General features: G+C 35.6%; 1 protein-coding gene across 3 annotated transcripts; it reads left to right on the forward strand.

The window, feature by feature from the left end:
- Nucleotides 1-593: 593 nt before the first annotated feature.
- On the forward strand, nt 594-15,401 carry cd4-1 (CD4-1 molecule). Of its 3 annotated transcripts, none has more exons than XM_057340878.1 (11): nt 594-671; nt 7,718-7,843; nt 11,533-11,615; nt 11,713-11,889; nt 11,985-12,125; nt 12,987-13,244; nt 13,448-13,816; nt 13,954-14,205; nt 14,288-14,394; nt 14,547-14,593; nt 14,674-15,401. In XM_057340878.1, exons 3-11 carry the CDS (start codon nt 11,561-11,563, stop codon nt 14,702-14,704), a joined length of 1,437 nt encoding a protein of 478 aa, XP_057196861.1. In that variant the 5' UTR covers nt 594-671; nt 7,718-7,843; nt 11,533-11,560; the 3' UTR covers nt 14,705-15,401. The 3 variants fall into 3 exon arrangements, with proteins under 3 accessions (XP_057196861.1, XP_057196864.1, XP_057196862.1); XM_057340881.1 differs by having other exon boundaries at nt 11,713-11,886; XM_057340879.1 differs by lacking the exon at nt 594-671 and adding an exon at nt 4,726-4,752.
- Nucleotides 15,402-20,680: the final 5,279 nt, after the last annotated feature.

A 20,680-nucleotide genomic window follows, 5' to 3' on the forward strand; every position in this document is an offset into this window, starting at 1 on the left:
TGTGTGTCTTTATTTCTTCACATTTGCGCTATAGCTTTAATGAGCAGACTTTGCTAAACTGGTGCAGCTGGAATTGGTTTGGGTTACAGGTGTCCACACACACATTTACATATACAGCTGTTTACAAACTGACATCAAAACAAACAGACAGCAATAAATGACTAAACTCAGTATACATACCTGTCACACAAGCATGAATATACAGTATGCATTTATAATTGTATTTATATAAAATACATTGCACTGGTTATTAAAGTATAACAATATTAAAGTATATACAATTAAAAACAAATCCGTTTTATTTGAACATTACCATCAACAGGTGCAGCCGTGTATTTGAGAGTGCTGCATGCAGTCCAGTACACAGCAGACAGAGATTATAAACATCACAATACATGATCAATACCTAATACACTCAAAAACATATACAAATAGACATGTAGAGCGAAATAAAAACATGTAGAATGAAAACTGTGAAAATAAACAGAATTGTCAAACTACAAACACAAACAAGAACCACAGACAGATGAGTTGTAGAGCTGCGCAAATCATGTCACAGTTTCCTGTGTGTTTGAGTGATTGACAGTGTGTGTGTTTGGAAGAAAATGTCAGTGTAGCTGTCTGATCCTGAACACAACACAGAGACACTCTCATCTCTTCAGAGCTGGACTGTAAGTATCGCTGTGTTGATATTACAAACTCTAACAATGTCACTGTTATTGGTCTGCTACAGCTCATGCAGCTACATGTTTTCTTGTATTTAAAGTTAAAGGTCTTTTGTCTTTACCTGTCGAAAGCAATGAGTTGAAGTAGATAATCAACAAAATAATGGAGATTCCACGTTTGTTTGGTAGAATGTTGTTTACAAGCAACTTAAAATTGATATGGGCCTAAAATGTATTTTGTATTCTAAATTCTAGGATGACGTTTTATGGTTTTTTTAGATGTTTATCTGATGTTACTACGATGGTGGTCATGGTTCAGAAATATTAAAATTAAAAAAGCTTTAATGAAATGAATTAGATAGGCTGAGTGTAGTATTAGTATGCATATTTTAGACAATCATTTTGTTTTTGCAGGATGTCATATTGTAATGTCTTGAATGGGTTCGTTGTATTGAAATTTGTGATCTGTGATTGTCGATGTGCATTCCTCAATTGTTATTTCATTTTCAAAATCAGATCACGGCAGCTTATTTGGAACATTAACAGATATTACATGTGGTATTATTACAGAAGGTCACTTGCGTGTTTTTAATATTCCTCTGTAGGCCAAAGCCTCACTACAGGCAGCTGAAAGTGTTGACAAGAGTCATGCTTTTTAAAACTGGATTAAGGCAAACTCAAGATTTTGACCATTTTCACTTAGTGTTTTGTAGTTGTATGCTAAATTGTTTATTTGTTATTTTTATACGTTAATTTTTGTTATTTGATACGTTAAACGCTTGCACGATCGTTTAGAATTTTCACATTTGTAACGTTTTCTAACGTTTTTTTTCAAAATCTAACAAAATCTAACATTTTTTTCATACCAGAACGTTTAGAGGAAAAGACATTACTGTAAAATTAATCAATGTGTACATTTAGGAAAAGTGTACAGAAAAGCGAATGTTTTTGCATGAAGCCGTCATTAAACTTAATCACAAAAACTGCAATTACATTGCAGTATACGCAAGACTTTAACACTGTATTTTTCATCATTGTCAGTATGTTGGTGTAAACTAAAGTATCCAGATACAGACTGGTTTAAAAATGCAGATATTGCCTTGTTGACTGGTCTTCGTTGGTTGCTGGGTGTGCCGTAAAGATGATATTTTCAGCACAAAACAATGATGAACTATTACTTATTTTAAGAAACACTTGCCTCATTCCCCATTCAGTTTCACTGATGAGAATCAATCCATACTGTATGCATTTATTTTTATACAGTGGCCGTATTCCATTGCATTAGCAACAAAATGTCATACAGTGGCATATTCAAACTAAATAAAAGATGTTCCCTATATAACTAACTTCACTTTTTTGAGCCTTTTTTGTTAAATTACGTTTAACCAAGTGATACCTGGTCTTTTTTGTGTATATACAAGATCAGTCCCCCCTCAGGTATCATAGCAGAGTAACCACAGGTGTAGTTTGTGACATTCATATGTTTATGCACTAATGTTTGACAAACTAAGAGTAAAAAAAATCTTTATTTCTAACAGTTTATATATTCACTCTTATTATTTTACATCTGACAAAGTTCTTTAGATGAAATGTTTTGTAATATGCTTTTTCAAAAATAAGTGCCACAGTTTGTAATATTGTATTGTCCAATATAATGAAATCCATAATAATATTTAAGTGTGGGTTAGGGGTCAAAATACTTTTTGAAGTCACTGTATTTTGTACAGGAGAAACTGGTTACTATAGATGCAAACACATGACCAAATAATAAACAATTGCGCGGCACGATTAGATAAGGTCGTCTTTATACTATTATCTAGTTTTGTTTGCATATGTTTGTATTTTTTTGCTAAGCTTAAACAGGAAATAGATAAAACAGATTTTGTGAATAAAATGCAATCATTTATATTCATGTGCAATTATGCATATTAAAACAGATTTTTTTCTTTAGAAGCCTAACTTGGTGACACAATGCGTCAATTAAATGTCGAAATTAGACATTTGGGACAAATTTCAAAAATGAATCCAGAGTCAATTTTAATGCAAAACAAGCAATCGTGATAAATATTTCATGCAGTTCTTTGTGTTTTTCAGTGTATGATACCGCCTAGCAAATACTATATGACTGCAATGAATTATGACCTGCATTAGAACATGAGGCAGACACAACTTTAGGGCCTTCATCTTGTTTTTGTTGACATTAATCTGCCATGGTGTGATGCATCGTAAGAAAAAAATGACATAATTCTACAAAAAATTTAGCAGCTGTAAATGATGTACGCACACGGTAAATGTTATTTTGTCTATTTTGCATGCAACAGTTAACACCATAGGTGTAAAACAATACTTTAGGATCCTGAAAGTTTATTTTTTGGTCAAGCTTTTTGTTTTTTTCAAATTTAGTTCTTCAGCTGACCTTGTTTATTGAGACAAAAGTTATAGGACAACCACAAAGGCTGCATACTGTAATGACTTCTGCACGCATACTAAAATAATGAATATATCATGGATTAACAATAAGCCAAGACTCTAATGGAACAATCATAAAAACTGTGGATCAGCTGATCAGCAAGATACGTACACTAAATAAATTATGACAGTACGATGCAGAAGAGAGAAGAGAGAGTTTGATCACTGTCAAAGAATTGGTTTAAATGGAAAGTTTGTTGTTATCGTACATTTATGCCTAAGGACAGCATAGTGTGTTGTTTGTTTCTATATATCGCCTGGCAGTTTTTAGCATTCGTTGGCACGTAGGTTCATTTATGATAGCAAACGAAAGATAACAATACTCCTTTTTAAGATTAAGACTTTTAAAGAAGGATGGTAACCGAACACTGGCCATACCCATTCACTTGCATTGGTTTTGTGTCCGTACAATAGAAGTGAATGGGTACTGCAGTTGTTGGGTTACCAACATTCTTCAGAATATCTTCTCTCTTTGTTCTGCCAAAGAGAGAAAGTTATAAAGGTTTAAAATGACAAGAGAGTGAGTAAATGATGACAGATTTTTATTTTATGGTGAACTATTACTTTAAATTAGTTCGGTAGCTTGGATAAGCTGTAGAATTCAGTCTATGTTTTGTGTTCGAATGCTGCAGTTGTGCTCACAGAAGGAGCGAGTGATTTTCATAATGAGAGCAGGATTCCCTCTTTCACAGTGTGTCATACAGACATTATTCTCTGTTTCTAATCCTCTCACTTCAGCATTGTCCCACACACATACCACACAATCTGTGAGTGTTTTCCTACCTGACCGTTACAGTTTCACTCTGGAACGTAATATAAATAACAAGAAATAAGCATTCATGCATCTGCTAAACATATGTCTTTATGGATGGTATGCTGATATGGAGGATGCGTTCTGTTTACCTTTCTAGGCAACGTGTTATCAAATGCCTTTTAGACACTGAGGGTTTAAGAGGATTTATTCATCATGATGAGCTGGAGGACTTTAGCATTTTTGGGGTCCCCTAACTGGACTCTGGGCCCATTATAAATATCAAATTTGGATATTATTACTGTTTAGCTCCAACCATGTGGGCACCTAGAATTGTTTCCACCTTTTAGCTGTTCCCCCAACTCTGTCCTGAAGATGTAAAACATACATTTAAAATAAAGATACATTTAAAGACTATTATAACAGTTAAGTTTTCAGCCACAAAACAAGAAGTATAGCATTTTTTTATTTAGAGGAACAGATCCCACTCGAAAATGAAAGCATTTATCGGAAAGGACAAAAATATTGCTGACGACAGATTACTGAAATGATTTTGTTTTCATGTATTTCTGTGAATTATTTGCCAGGTCCATTCTCAGATTTCAGGAAAAAAATGAAAAAGAGCAAAATGACGTGAACATACAGTATAATTACGTAATGGAACAGACTAGTCTTCTTGAGAACAGTAACATTTCGAAAGTTGCTGTGTCGAGTATGATCTAATCTTCTGTACATAAAAATACATTTTCGCAAGCATCAGACCAAATGCCAGTAACATGTCTCTCTCTCATTGTCTTTTTCCACTGACATTTAGTCTTACCTGCATCTCAAACCTACAGGACTTCATTAAACAGAGGATTGGAAAAGGTTTGTAACTGAAAACTCGAGAACTCCATTTGGTCTTCTATGTATTTTCCACTGACTTTTCAAAAACATAACTTCTGCAGCGTAAGCCTACATTAGAAAATAAGAAGCTGCATCGCTTCTCATGGCATCCATCTTAAGCTTTACCACGCTCACCTTAACCGTTTCAATTCTCGACACGGCTTAGAGTTTTCAACACATTGTAAGCGTGTGTGTGTGTTACTATAATGTTTTGGTGTTTCAGATCTATAAAGGGATTCCCTGTTAGTCAGATACTAATAGCCAAACTTTCACTAGACACATGCTTTTCTCATACTCCAATGTGTTAATTTTAGCAAACTAGACAGATTTCAGATGCAAAGAGAAAAAAATGTCCAAATCATTTCCTAAAACCATGTTAATACAAATTAAAGATGGCTAATGAAGAGAATATCACTCAGCCTCAGTTCTTCAGTCAAGTAAAGAATGAGAAGAAATGACTTGGTGAAGGGGAAGCACGTAACGAAAACATGTATGGGAAATATTGAAATAAATCGCCCACAAACGCCTCTTTTCCGGCTTGTTAGTTTTCTTTCACTCTTTCTGTAATGATTCTGTTTGGTGTCTTGACACCCTCATAGACTTTGTGACTAATGAGGGATCCCTCTAAAACGGGTCTTTCCTAACAACCCAAAAGACAGCGAAAAAGAGCATCGAGAACAATATAGATAGACACGTTTTTATAACAGATACCTGCAGTTCAGTCATAGCTATGTGTGTTCCCTGGGATTCAAACCTAGCATTCAGTTAGAACATTGTAGGAACATAGATTTTATATAGCAAGATCAGAGTTCACACCTCAAAGTTTTAAGATTAAGGCGAATGCTGATCTAAAGGACAATGAACTGTGAAGCTGAAGTAAAAACATTTTCTGACAAAGATGAGCAGAGCATGACAGGAAGAGAGAGAATGACAGTGAGGTGAAACCTCAGACACAGATGTAAGGCAGGCAACATGTTTGTTTCAACCTTCATGTGGTTCTACTTTGCAAACCACCCTTGTCCTATACAGCACTTAAAGATACTCTAGCGTACCTGAGAGTAAACGCTCGCTCTCTCTCTCTCTCTCTGGCGCTTTTCCCTAATGTACCTGTACATGAACAGAGATGCTTCAATCCACATGATATAAAGTATTCAATCGAAGCAAAACGGGTTTTGCTTTAAAGAACTTTCCATAAGAGAACATTTCAAGTTTTACAAAAACAATTGATCTGCACAGTAAATTATGTTTTGTTGCCTGAACAATGCAGTGAATTTGTCTGTTTATATTATTAAAATATTAATAGGAGTGAATCAGCCCGTCTACATTAGTTTACATCTACTAAGTATTTTTAACAGCTGAATCGTGTGGTGGAATTTTATCCTTAGTTGACAATTGCATGTCACCTGTTTTTGCAGTGTGTCTGTATGTTCTGTTTTTTAGAAGAGAACTGGAATTAAAATGCTAATTAAAACATAATGTAATATACAACATATTCATCTCGGTAGGACCATACCAGATGGTTATTGATTAGAATAGAGTTCTGAGATTTTGCCGATTGTTAACACACTGTAGTAAACGGCGTATACATTTGGACTCTCTGCAACCCATCTGTGCTAAAGATAAAAAAACATTGAATAATTCTGTTTTTTTGCATGTGAATTGTGCTTTTATGGTGGTTTAGACATATACAACCAACATATACAAAATACAGTGCATAAAGTATAACTGTTTGTGCAGCAGACTGTAAAAGCATGCAAATTATCGCACAAATCTTGAAAGCTGTCCAGTGTGAGAAAGATGACTCGCAGAAAGAAATATTATTTATAAAAAAAGAAATATTAACTTTAGGTTGATTACTGTAACATTGATACTTTGAAGTTCACAATTCTTACAATATGCAACTGCTGTCTTTTATTAACCTTAATATCGATTTGTATGTTTTAATGAGAATCATTAGATTAACAAGATTTACACAAACTGTACACATACTGTAAATTTTTTACATGTAAATTTTTCTTTTTTTCTGATTCCAAGCATTATATAAAATGATAATGTTTCTTAAAATTCATAATACAACGATGCAAAATGACTTTTTTAAATCAGCATGCCTGTTTTTTCACTAGTAATTTGTACGGATTACATATTTCAATGCCTTTATCAAACAAATGTATCTAAATGCCTAATTCTTTGCAACCAGTTACATGTTTTAGCATTTGTGAGATCCGTAGACATGCAGGTGTCAGATGAATAAAAGTATTCTTAAACAGATGATAGACAACAAGATCTCATAATATTCTGTACAAAAATGCTAGGATAGAGTTGAACCTACCATCAACAAATAAAATAATATATAGCAGAGAAAACGTCTATTAGTTTCCAGTGTTTAAATCAGAGGTTTTGAAATAGGTGCTAACTAAAAATGAAGTGATTTTTGTCTTGTAAAGTGTAATATGTGCTTTATCACATTCAGGTGAACTAACGGAGAGCACGCCGACATTTAAAAATGTATGTGAATGCGAAAGGACACTCTATTGATGCAAACAAACAAAAATCTAAAGAAAACAAAACACAATTAAAAACATTGAAAACATTAAACAATGCTCAAAACAAAGTAGAATTATTAAATATGGAACACTGAATTAATTGAAGCTCTTTGTAAATAGCAAGATGTCATCTTGAAAACTTCATGAATGGATGAAACAGTTACATCATTTTATTTTCCCACACAAGAATCTGATTGCACATTTTAATATGAAGGGTTTCCTAATAGTCAGTTTTTAGGGTGAATGTAGGTTGTTTGTGACACTTTATGACATTGAGATGAATGTCAAAAAGTGTCCTGAAATAATCACCCTTATCATGCCATTAAGGGAAGTGGTGGGTATTTTTGCTTGTTTAAAAATCTGTATAATTCAGCAATCATATGCCAATAACTGGATGTTTTCAGTCCCCTTTAGGCCAATCAGACAGAGGGGAGGCGTCAGCAGTGGTTAAATAGAAATATTTTGGCCTGTAAGTGAACACATCCGCTGTACGACTTTGAAGAGAAGCGATACCGTGTTTTACTCCTAAGGTAAGTTTATGCAAAGGTGTAAATGTAATTAAACAGTTTTCAGTATGTATTATGAATTATTTACATTTGTTATAAATTGTTTTGTGCTTCTTTTTACTGTTGTTTTAATATGAGATCAAAATAGAGAATAATATCCTTTAGTGTCATTTTTTAATCAATGCATATAAAAAAAAAAAAAACATGAGATAAATTAGTAGCTATCGTTTCCTTTGCTGACAAAGTATGACATGCAGTGGAAATGAATAGATGAATTGCATAAAATAAATTTCACGACATCCCGTCTTTTCGGTTCTGTTACCAGCGGAATCTATATTTTATGTTGTTAAAATCTTGGTTCATGATAACGCTTGAAAAAACACCAAAAAGATGTACAGACGAGATTAATTATATATATATTGACAGAATAATAATGTCCTGGAACATGTCATGCTAAAACAAACTGAAAATGATATAAAGCAGTGTAACATGACATGAACAATTAATGCCATATAAATAAATAATCTGGAGTTTCTCTTTCTTAAGCACATTTCCCCACTATGTTTAGTATGAAGAAGATTCAAAGTCAATAAAAAACAAATTTAAAAACCTTTTTGGACTTTTTTTGCAAATAAATTTTATTGCAAATAACTTAAAATGCTCTCAATTAAAATGTATTGAAGACCTATATAGTGACTACAACTCTATTGTTTAATGCATGTTTAACCCAAGTCCATGTTGGTAAGTAATTTAAGTTCAGACATATATCACACTACCACTCCCTCCTTTCTTCCATCTCTCTCTGTCTCTCTGTTTGCTGTTTAACCTCCATCCTGACCACAGCCCTGATCATCTGTCTTTCTAGGTTACATGTTCAGGTGCAGTCTTCTGCTGCCTCTATCTCTACATCTATCTTTTACGCGTCTTTGTGTGCATCTCTTTCCTCTCTTTCTGGTTCTCATTTATCAAAAACATTTCAATATGTAATTCATGTTTTTGTCGTATTATCCTTTCATCAATTCCACCCTACACTGTAAACACTTTCGTCATGAGCTAGCTAATGTTTATTCCAGAACTAGAAGTGTTACGATCTTATGTATGGCTGAAATATACCTACAGTAAAACTGTATGTTTTAATCTAATGTTTATTTTCATGATTTAACCATAGGCTTGAAGTGGACTGATTACTAATTTCATGTATAGCCAACAGTACATTGAGTCTGAAATGCTTCAAATCAAGTTTGTCCCAAAAAAGCTTGTTCCAAACAAGGTCAGGTCTGGGGGGAGGGGGGTTGTGGGGGCTAGAGAGGCATTGCATGGTTTGCACCTCAAGATTGTTCTTGGGCACCTCCAAAAAAAATTCCGGCTGACAATTCAAATAATTCAAATTTAATTACTTATTAAATACTTACTAAATCCTTATTCGTATTAAAAATCTATTAAATAATGATATGTCAATTTAATCACAGAAAAATGCAAAAATGATGCATGCAATAAACTGCCTCACCAGAAAATGTAGTTGTCCCCCAGCCGAGCCAGCCTAGTACTGGGCCTGGTTCCAAAACTTTTTTAAATTTAGATTTCAGCAAATCATATGTCTATAAATAGCCTATACCAGTAGCTCTGGTTTTGCTTTAAGACTCAATCAAATACATTTTTTCACAATATTACCATAAAATGCACAAGCTCAATGACATGCAAAATAATCAACATATATGCAGCTTGTATCGCAATCTTAGAACAGTTTTGTTTATGGTTTGTGAAGATGAAGGGAAAGTAAATTTGCACCAAAATACATCAAAATGGAGAATTTATGCATTTGGATGTGTTTATCCATGGCGACTTACATTGCATTCACTGTATACATTATATCATTATTTGTTCAAATCCATGACCTTTCGTGCTGTTCACTCAATGCCCCACCAATTGAAACACATTTGAGTTGACACCTTTTGGCATCGATCACAAAAGATCTAGAAAATGATAACCCCCTTTTAAATATTACTTTTAAGTTGATTTATGTTGCTTTTTATGTTGTTTAAGTTTATGTTGCATTGCTTTCCCCCCTACTTTCCATGACAGAATAGACCGGCGACCCAACACTTGACTATTGATAAACAATGCAATACTAAATAACACTAATGAAACTAAAACAGATGTAGGCTAGGTTTATTCATTTTTAATGAAAATGTAGTGAGAAAAGAACACAGGTTCAAATCTTGTTACAGAGGAAGTGTAAAAAAGAGCGATTTGTGCAAATCACACAGACATGCAAAGTGAGAGATAAAAAGCCAAAGTAAGATATACTGCATACCACACTCCCAGCTTACGTACACCACCAACATCGACATGTGGTGTTCTTTTTTCTGCTTGTAAGCGTGGAGAGATCCGCCTTTCGTGGAAACAGGGAGGAAGAGAGGGGGTGTTATAAAGGAGGAGGTGAAGAGGTGAAAACGAGAGGGATACAAATCTTCTCCCCGTACAATCTCAGACCACCACAGGCACACCTCACGACATCAATCTCTCGCTGTGTTTCTAACTGTTTCTCTTTTATGTCTCTTCACTAGCACTTGTCTTCCTTTGTGTCTGTAACCCAAAGCCCACCACAAAGCTTTTATCTCCCCCTCACTAACATCTCACAGTTTCTTAATCACCCAAAAAATCTGAGCCCACCACAAGCCCCTTCCTTCCTCTAAAGCAGTGGTTCTCAAACTTTCTAAGGCCCCCAATTGTCAATATTTGAAGGCCCTCCTAGCTCCTCTTGCATTTCTGCAATAAATCGTCATTATTATTTAATGTATAAATGTAATTTTTTAGTGATACTCTCGAAAGTACACCCAAAAATGAAAATTCTGTCATGAATTACTCACTCTCTAGTTGTACCAAATCTGTATACATTTCTTTGTTTGGTTGAACACAGAGAAAGAAATTTGGACGAATGCTTGTAACCAAACAGTTCTTGGACCCCATTGACTAGGAAAGATTACAATGGTAGATAAAAGTGCCCCAGATCTGTTTGCTGTCCTACATTCTTCAAAATATCTTCTTTTGTTTTCAACAGCACAAAGATATGTAAAAAGCAAATTTTCTTAGTATTATAGTCAATGGCGGCCAAGAACTGTTTGGTTACAAGCATTCTTTCAAATCTCATTCTCTGTGTTCATCAGAACAAAGACATTTATACAGATTTGGAACAATTCTAAGGTGACTAAATAATGACATGATTTTTTAGGGGGTGAACTATCCCTTTAACCCATTGCTGGGTCAAATATAAATATTTTCTGGGTTAATTTAACCCACCAGCTGGGTTCGTCGCCTTTTGACCCACACTGCTGGGTTGAAAAACCCCAACATTTTTTTAGAGTGTGGACTCACCAAACATTACCAACATAACATAAATATATTAAAATAATATATAACATTTGCTCATATATCTTTTTAGGCAGTTGTTTAAATGATGATGTATAGTTTGCCATGGTGGATGCTGCATTAAACATTTAATAGCGAGAGCTCAGCATGCATGTAAACATTGATATGTTGTCTTAAGTTACAATTATAATTGAAATGCTAAATGCTATTTAATCTTAATAGTTTTGCATTTATTATAGATATTTTACAGGCCCCTATGGGCCACTTGAACTACCACTCTGGTTCGATGTGTGATGCATTTACTGTATGAGTACGAAATAAGGATTGTGAAACTTTTCTTTCAGATCAACCTCTTACTCTTTTCCAAACACAATGACATTGTGTTGGATATTAATATTTCTGACCTTCCAGTTTCTCAAGGCTGAAGGTAGGCTCTAAGTTTGGCTAAGCATATAAAAAAATGACAAAGAGCAAGAAATCAATAGCAGTCTGTGTAAGCTGTGTAAATGTTCCTTTACTATCAGAAACAGAAGAGGAAATTTACGCACAGGCAGGAGGGACTGTTACTCTACAACGAGAAACATACGCAGGAACTGTTAAGGACTCACCCGACGGTACCAGCAAAATTTACGTCAACTGGGTCCGTGGATCAGAACAGACACCTTTCATCAGCAGAAACCCTCATGGTGGGATACAAGGTGGTGAGACTGACGTTTTTTTATTCCTTTTTTGCATATGCTACAAATATATCCAGAGTATTGTGATATAACGGCACATACATGTTTATCCTTTGCAGGAAAGGAAAAGACAAGGTTCTCTTTCTTACCAAATTTCTCTCTTCAAATATCACCAGTAGAGGAATCTGATTTTGGAGTTATCCACTGTGAACAACATTTATTAACAAAAATGTATACCAAGCGCTACAGACTGCGTCGTGGTAAGACAAAAAGAATAACAGATTGTTGAAAACATTAATTCTTTTCCTATCAGGTTTTCTCTTAAATAGATGATGAAAATGAAAATAAATCATATACTCGGTTTATTTATGTGGGCTTTTCAACGGGAGGGAAGGTGGTGGTCTTCAGCCATATAAGAAGACTCTGTACAGACCACTTCACAAGATGTAAACACTGGTACAAAAGCACTTCCAGTATCATTTTTATGTATTTTATTTTTAAAACTTACATACAGTACATATCTAAATCTTAAGTATATTCGATGAAACAGGAAGTTCTTCTGGTCCAGTGTTGAACCAGCGTTGTTTACATCATCCAAAGTGGTCAATATGGCTAGCTACTGTATTTATGTAGAAACCTGCTGCATACCCAAAAGATAAAAATGGAAAATTTCATGTGAAGTCCCCTTTAAGAATGCAAATGATGTAGTGTGCCATCTGGTGCCAAACCACCAAACTGCAGAGTAGCAGAACTACATTTTTAAAATTAATCTATAAATTCATTCCATCTCCACTTAAAAAGAACCCCACTGAAATCATTTTAGCCTCACATCTGCATTGCATGTTTAACAGTTGACCACTGTAAAACACACACAGGTTTGTTTATACATTGTTTACATCATTTGTTTTCATACAGTATACACAAACCTTTCTGCATTTCTATGTTTACAAAAAAGCACGATTCGGTTTGTTTATTAACAGACATATTTGGTCCCCACAATGAAAGATAAACAAGAACATAACATAAATGACTTTTTCCACTCATTGTTAACATTACATTATTACACATTACAACACTTTCTCTATATTTCTCTAACTTTAGCCTTTTTCTCTCTGTTTTAGTAACTGTACCCAAAGTGCAGGCAGTGATTGTTGGAGACACACTGTTTCTGAAATGTGAGCTAGAAAAGAGTTCATTCAGCTATTCATTCACTGTCAAATGGGTGCCACCTAAAAGCTCAAATTGTAAACTGGACATACCTTACACAAATGGGGATATTTCGGTGTCAAATGTGCCCATGTGTGCTAGTGGTGATTGGACATGCAATGTAAAGTATAATCGTAGAGAAGCCACTGCAAAAACTACTGTGTATGTAATAGGTAAGACTGCATGTAAGCATTTATTTGTGCATCTGTATTTTTTAAACTTGACATGGAGTAGTTTCTAAATGAACATACAATATATGCGAATCATATTGCATAAGATGTAGAGTGAGGAGCTACAAGAGCATGCATTTTATGATACGGGGTATTAGAAATTGTCATTATTTATTCTTTCTCTCTATACTTGTATTTTCCTCTAGATCTCGCCCCTGCTCCATCAAAACCCATTTATACTGCTGTCAACAATACTGTCAACATTCCTTGTTCATTATCCTCTGACATTCCCTGGACCCTATTAAATGAAAGTGGTCTACAGGGGGGTAGCTGGACCTTTACTCCTCAAGGCAATGAAAACCAGCAGCCTCTTCTCAGTCTCATAGTCGGTCCACAAACTAAATGGAACGTCACAAAGGGTGCGCAGATCGCCGTCCGGGAGAGAACACTGACAGACAAGGATCTGTCGATACTTAAGCTGCCTGTGTCTGAGAAGATCAGGGGAGAGTACACCTGTACTCTGGTCTTTAAAAGAAAGACCTTCAGCAGGAAAGTCAAGGTGGAGGTTTTGCAAGGTAGGTACATTCATACTATGCATTACTGTAATAAAGAATTTGCTTTAAGGGGATACGAATGAAATATGAATAAATACGCGATACAAACTTGTCTTGGATGATTTATCCTAACCTGTCTGAACTTCTTCCTCTGTTAGTTTCATCCACTGCTAATTCTTCTCTGAATGAAGGCCAAATGGTGAATCTGTCATGCTCATTAGGACCTCATACTATCACCCCTGAGGTCAATTGGACGTGTCGGTCTTGCTCCACTCATCCCTTTCTCAGATCGACTCCACAGCCGGCAAATCTGTTCTTCCCTGTGAGGATGGAGGACAATGGCGAATGGAGATGTGAACTCTGGAATAACCAGGAGAAGCTGACATCTGTAAAATTCTCACTGAAAGTTGGTAAGAAAAATGAAAAAAGGAGAAAGTGATTCATGTAAAGCAAAATGTGTAAGACTGATGTTGTCAATATATTGTTTCACAGTGAAGGTTCCAGTGGACATCTGGGTTTGTGTTGCCATCAGCAGTGGAGTTGTGGTCTTCATCTTACTCCTTGTTGTCATCATCATAGGCATTCGCAGACACAAGCAGGTTAATGTGTTTATGGTACTCACTCAGATAAGATTTCTATAGAAGAGCAGTCAAGAAAACAAGCAAACTGTCATCTATGCAGGTGAATGTATGAAATGTAGAACTCAAATGCCTAAATAAAGGTTTTAATAAAGGTCAATTCTTCTTAACAGATGGTGATGTTCAGGCGACGAAAGACCAAATTCTGCTGCTGCAAGAGGTAAGTCTGGTGATCAGTGGAAAACTAAACACACATATGAAAATAAACGAAAATACTAATAATCATAATGCTTCTCACAGTCCCGAGCCAAAAGGATTCTACAAGACCTGAAAGTCCTTGGCATTTCATGACTGAAAAGGATTACACACATGATTACACTGTAAATACTTGATATATTACATGATTAAAGGTGTAAATAACACAATATGATGTAATTTGCAAGCTAAATATCTGAAATATATTGATAGTTTATAGTTATTTGTTTGAATATTGCTTGACCAGAAAAACAGATAAAACAAATGGTAAAATGCAACCGAAGGTCCATACTATGAGTTCTAAGCACAAATCATATATCTATCTTATTCACTTAAAATTATAATTTTGCCCAAAATGTACATTTTCTGTAAAAATCATGCAGATGCTGTGGTGTTATATTATTTCATGTAGTGTTTTTTACTACCTTGTTTATCTTTATATTTTGGTGGTTCTATTAAATTTAAAAGTTTTGTCTCATTTGCTTTTAATTTAGTTTTACCAAATAAATAAATAAATACCAATAATCTGAAAAACAAAACGGTTGATAACGCTGACAAACCAAAATGACCTGCTCCACTGCTCCATTTGGGTGTACATTAACATGATCACCACGAGATGGCAGCAGAGCATCATTACGCAAACGTTCCGAAGCATTGCTCCTCCAAGTTAAACATATACGCTGTTTCAGGGACTGATACACCATTTACATTTCTTAAATGTTGTAATATTTTATGTATTTCAGGGAATATTTATATTTGCCTACTTTTTCGCATCGTTATCCACTTCACCGGTGTGAGTGCAAGCGTTTCAGGTGTGACCATATAGTCTCCTCTTCATGCTTTCCCCAGCCTCTATTCTTCCACGGTCCTCTTGTAAACACATTTCAGATCGAGAGAGTGTAAAGCGTTTCAATTACACTTCCAACTTCATTTAACTTCAGCTTATACGTAGGCTAATATTGTAGGTTATTTTTTCTCAATATGGCGTTAAAGCGGCTTAATGTACTATGAAAGTTAACGTGCCGTCCACTAGATGACAGCAGAGCTAACTTTATTGCTCAAGTAAGAGGATTCGACGCATGAGGTTCCACTCAAACCGCGTTCTTTCAGTATGTAATACGTTAACTGAGATTTTGTTGTGTTGCATTGTACTCTACAGTATTCTGGTTCTTGACCTCAACCGTTTTTTCTGTCTGATTCATAATGAATTCACAAGAGCGTGTCAAACTGTTGTAAAAGACACATTTAAATAGTCTCTACAGTCGAATGTTGTACAATTAGTCTATGAGAACATCTTACAGTTGTTTCAGAGAGGTTGGAGCAGGGAATCTATTTCTCATTCTTCTCATAATCATAAAGCATTTTGCTTTTGAAACACCTGCTGTTACAATTTGTTCCAAACTTTTTTTTGTCATGCAAACTAGACAATATATAGTAACAAAAACTAACCGCAATGTCATAGGGGTATGTGTATTAATGTATATTTTCACAAATAGTATTGTATTTTTATAACAATGGGTGTTTATACAGGGCTCTGAGACACACGCATTTCAACCCGCTCACACGCCACACCTTGTATTTCTCACGCAGAGAAATTTCCAGGATAATGCCCACCAAGTTGCGCCGCTATTAGAGGAATCAAGGGAGTTCCCCATAGAGTTCAGAAGGCCCTGCCACGCACCAGCTAATCAAATAAAAAATAGCTACCGAACAGCCAATCAGAAAATAGCATTGCTGTATCCGGGTAAGATATTCCCGCAACAACAACGTTTACATTCTGATTCCAACGACACATTCTGTGATTCACAGGCTCGCTCAACACGACATTAATTCAGATGGATCATTATCACTATGAAGTGCCTTTTGGTGTCCTCATCAGAAACACTGAGCCATCGTGAACATAATGTAAAATAATGACATTTTGAGGTTTTATTATAAATGTCCTAATATTTACACACATACAACTGCAATAAGAAGATTCTTAAAATGTGTTTTATCATTTTATACCATTTTCTTTGATTCGATGTATGTGATTTTGGCATGTCACTCACACTGCTAAGCTAATTTCAGTGAGTGTAAAAAGTGGAAACATTGCACAAAATTAAAATATTTTTTGAATGTTCTTATTGTCCTTAACAATGTATTTAATAAAACAAATAATTTGGATCATTTATATTCTATTTTCATAATAATATTAAGCTTTTTGCATGCGTTCCTGTAATTGCTGTCTACCCTGTCATTTTGGGGTAAACGCCCCTTTAAGAAATTGTCTGACGTCCTCAGTGACAGCCCCTCCCCCATTCTGCCTTTCCTCAGTGGAGAGGTTAAAACATCTGAAGCACACACAGTAAGTATCTGCACTCATTTTTCCTAGTTTTCAACATAATGTGTTTGTAGTTAAATGTTGTCAAGCTTCACATGTCCACATTGTCATAGTGACATTTTAATAAACATAAAAACTTTTCAGTAATTGAAAATATATATCTTAAACAGTATACAGTCAGCTTTAACAGTGAATCCCTTTGCTAGCTGCAACTACACCAAGTGTTCACCCCTGCTAATTTCAGCAGCTATTCTGACACTTGTTTAGTATTAGTTCTGATTCAGAAGGAAAGAGAAAGGAAAGAAAAAACTATTATACACATTTCACATTGTGAAAACCTTTGGCCTAGGCTATTTCATTATATTTTATCCAGACAATGTATAGTATTAAATATTACATTTGTCTATTTAAAAGATGTCAGGGAAGAGGCAAATGAGCATTCTTTCATGCTTCGCTCTACTAAAGGATCAGCTCCCTAAAAGGGTGGCCAGGTCAGAGAAGGAGACTGTGGAGAAGACAGTAGATGAGGCAGTGGAGGAGACAGCTAGGGTGTCAGTAGAGGATAAGTCAATTGAAGAGACTGTGGAGGACACCATAGAGGAGACAGTGGAGAACCCACTGGAAACAGGGAAAAAGAGAGGATTAAGTAGAGATTAAGGAGTGGTCAACCCGATGGCCATACATCACAATGGGAACCACCAGCTACTTCTACTGGTGCTCAGTCTGTAGACAAGAGAACTCCTGTGCCCATCAATGTGTGAGGGACATAAGCAGGCATGTTGGCAGCCAGTTTGGGAGGCTTTCTAAAATAGCTGCATTAGTGTTAGTGATACCTCATTCAAATGCAGAAGCTGAGAGGGTTTTCTCCATGGTTGGACTAAATAAAAACAAAACCAGGAACAGCTTGGCACTGGATGGAACTCTGTCATCAATCATGACAGTGAAAATGGCTGGCCTGGAACCACAGTGTTTCAAGTGGGAGCCACCAACCCCTGTGCTGAAGGCCTCAAAACATGCTACCAACACCTACAATAAACAACACTAACCATTATCTCTCTCTCACACACACACGCACGCACGCACGCACGCACGCACGCACGCACGCACGCACGCACACACACACACACACACGCAAACCTGCACTAAGAAATGATGAATTAAATATTTTTTTATTTGTACAAATTTATGTCACATTTTTCAGATCAGACCCCCCGTCCCCACCCAAACCCCCGCCGCCGCCAAAATCTCACTCTGAACTCAGTTCAAAACTTGAGAGCCCTGGTTATATTATTTAGTTAAACCCCTGTAAAAACTCATAGTTAACCAATGAACAGTAGCTACATTTTACATATACATTTAGCAGATGTTTGTATCCAAAGCGACTTACAAGAAAAATATGAAACAATAAAGCTATTTGTCATAAGGGTGCAATAATACAATAAGTGCTAGTTATCACAAAGCCAGAACAATATTTGTTGAGAGACAGAGAGAATTTGTGTTTTTTCAACATGTACCTATCAAGTATTCATGGAAAAGATTTGTTTGAGATGTTGAATGTTTTGAGATTTGTGGTTAACTGGACTTCATTTGAACGATCGTTCCACCAGCAAGGAGTAGTGAAGAAGAACGAGCGGGAAAGTAATTTAGTGCCCTTTTGTGAAGACATTACAAGGTGCCACTCATTCGCTGAACACAAGGGGGTGTAGGTGTGTAAGGTGTGAAAGTATGCCGTTGCAGAGGCAGTGATAGTTCAGAAGTAAAAAAAGTAAAATATTACTTTTAACATATTATATATTCATGTGTTATTCACACACTAGAGAAAAGTGTCTTAACTGAAAAACCACACATTATTTACAGCGGTCTTAGCAGTTTAGTATTTTAGTTGTTTTGTGTTCTTATAGGCTACTCTTGAAATTAAAGGGCTAAAAAGGGTTCGTTGCAGCAAAGCTATAGAGAAACTACTTTGGTTTCCAAAGAAGAGGTACTTAAAAGAACCACTTTGCTCTTACCTTTCATGGCATGAAAACCATTTTAAGGATAAACCTTTGTGCCAAATAAAGGTTCTGTAAAGTTAAAGGTTCTTACTGAAACCATGCAACCCAACAAACAAAGTTTTTATTTGTTTGCACTTATTCAAACGTTTATGTAATATTCACACATACCCGTAATGTTAAAGCCCTCAGCATCTGATAATTTCCGGTTTCTGTGAAAAGCATTGTAGATAGACAACAAAAGGCTAGCTTATAACTCATAACACACCAGGTGGTGATGAATTAGCTTCTGTAAAAATAAGTGAATATTATAAAAGCAGAAAAACGAAACAAACCTTGATGCAGAAGCTTTTTCAACTCATTACACTGCTTTCAAATGAGCACTATGTTATTGGTTTAACACTTCGTTAAAAGTTTACTCACCCTTATGTGGTTTCAAACCCATAGGACCACAGGTGTTAAAATGCTGAAGAATACACTTCATAATGAAAGTGATAGGGACTTGGGCTGTTACTATACAAACTACTATACACCAAAGTGGTCAAAGTGCTCCCTAACTATCCAGGCCAAACTTGTTTCAACTCGAGGTTAGGTCAAATATGCACATATCCAACCGTTGGCTTGAATTATCCTAGGTCTGTTCATACTGTTCATACTATTTTATAGAGTGGAGGTTTGGAACAACATTAATGTTAGTAAAGGATGAATGTTTTTTTCCATTTTGGGTAAACTATATTTCTTTCAAATGCTGAAGAAAAAACACCAGTTGAGGTAAGTGCCTGATTAAAATAGCTGTTTGTGTGCTGCAAATGTTGCCTCATATAATTTTTCATAAACTACAAAAAATAAAACACCTTTAAATAAATAAAATGCCAAATGAACAAGAAGTGGTTGTCTATAAACACCAGACCAGCCTAAAAAGAGTGTTTAATCCTACATCTCCAAATTAGTGAGTTTGACCAGAGTAATTTATCAGGTATATTATGCTGATGATACTCAACTTTATATTTCCTCGAAGCCTCATGAAACACAGCAGTTCCATCGAATAATGGAATGCATAGTGGATATAAAAAACTGGATGAGTAACAACTTGTTATTACTGAACTCGGACAAAACAAGTGTTACTTATTGGACCGAAAACTGCTATACGTAACAACCAAGAATACTGCTTAACTATTGACGGATGTTCCAAAAAACCCTCATCGTCAGCAAAGAATCTTGGCGTTCTATTCGATAGTAATCTGTCATTTGAGAGCCACGTCGCCAACACCTGTAAAATTGCGTTTTTCCATTTTAAGAATATATCTAAACTACGTCATATGCTGTCAATGTCAGATGCAGAGAAGTTAATTCATGCATTCATGACATCAAGACTAGATTACTATAATGCACTGTTAGGTGGTTCCCCTGCAGGCTTATTACAAAAACTCCAAGTGGTCCAAAACGCGGCATCTCGAGTTCTTACACGTACAAAAAAGTATGAACATATTAGCCCGGTTCTGTCAAACTTGCACTGGTTACCTATAAAGCATCGCGTTAACTTTAAAATCTTGCTTATTACCTATAAAGCCATACATGGTTTAGCTCCTCAGTACTTGAGTGATCTTCTCTTGTATTACAGTCCTTCACGTGCATTATGCTCTAAGGCGTCCTGTCAGTTGGTAATACCTAGAATTTCAAAATCAAGTGCAGGTGGTAGATCCTTTTCCTATCTAGCGCCTAAATTTGGAATAGTCTT

This window comes from Triplophysa rosa, linkage group LG8 (genome assembly GCF_024868665.1).
Source record: "Triplophysa rosa linkage group LG8, Trosa_1v2, whole genome shotgun sequence".
Classification (NCBI taxonomy): Eukaryota; Metazoa; Chordata; class Actinopteri; order Cypriniformes; family Nemacheilidae; genus Triplophysa; species Triplophysa rosa.

Bases quoted from the DNA above. Each gene is read 5' to 3' on its own strand.
- cd4-1 (XM_057340878.1), top strand. From the start codon at position 11,561: ATGACATTGTGTTGGATATTAATATTTCTGACCTTCCAGTTTCTCAAG. The intron at 12,126-12,986 runs GTAAGACAAAAA...TCTCTGTTTTAG, and splicing joins GCGCTACAGACTGCGTCGTG to TAACTGTACCCAAAGTGCAG. The intron at 13,817-13,953 runs GTAGGTACATTC...TTCCTCTGTTAG, and splicing joins CAAGGTGGAGGTTTTGCAAG to TTTCATCCACTGCTAATTCT.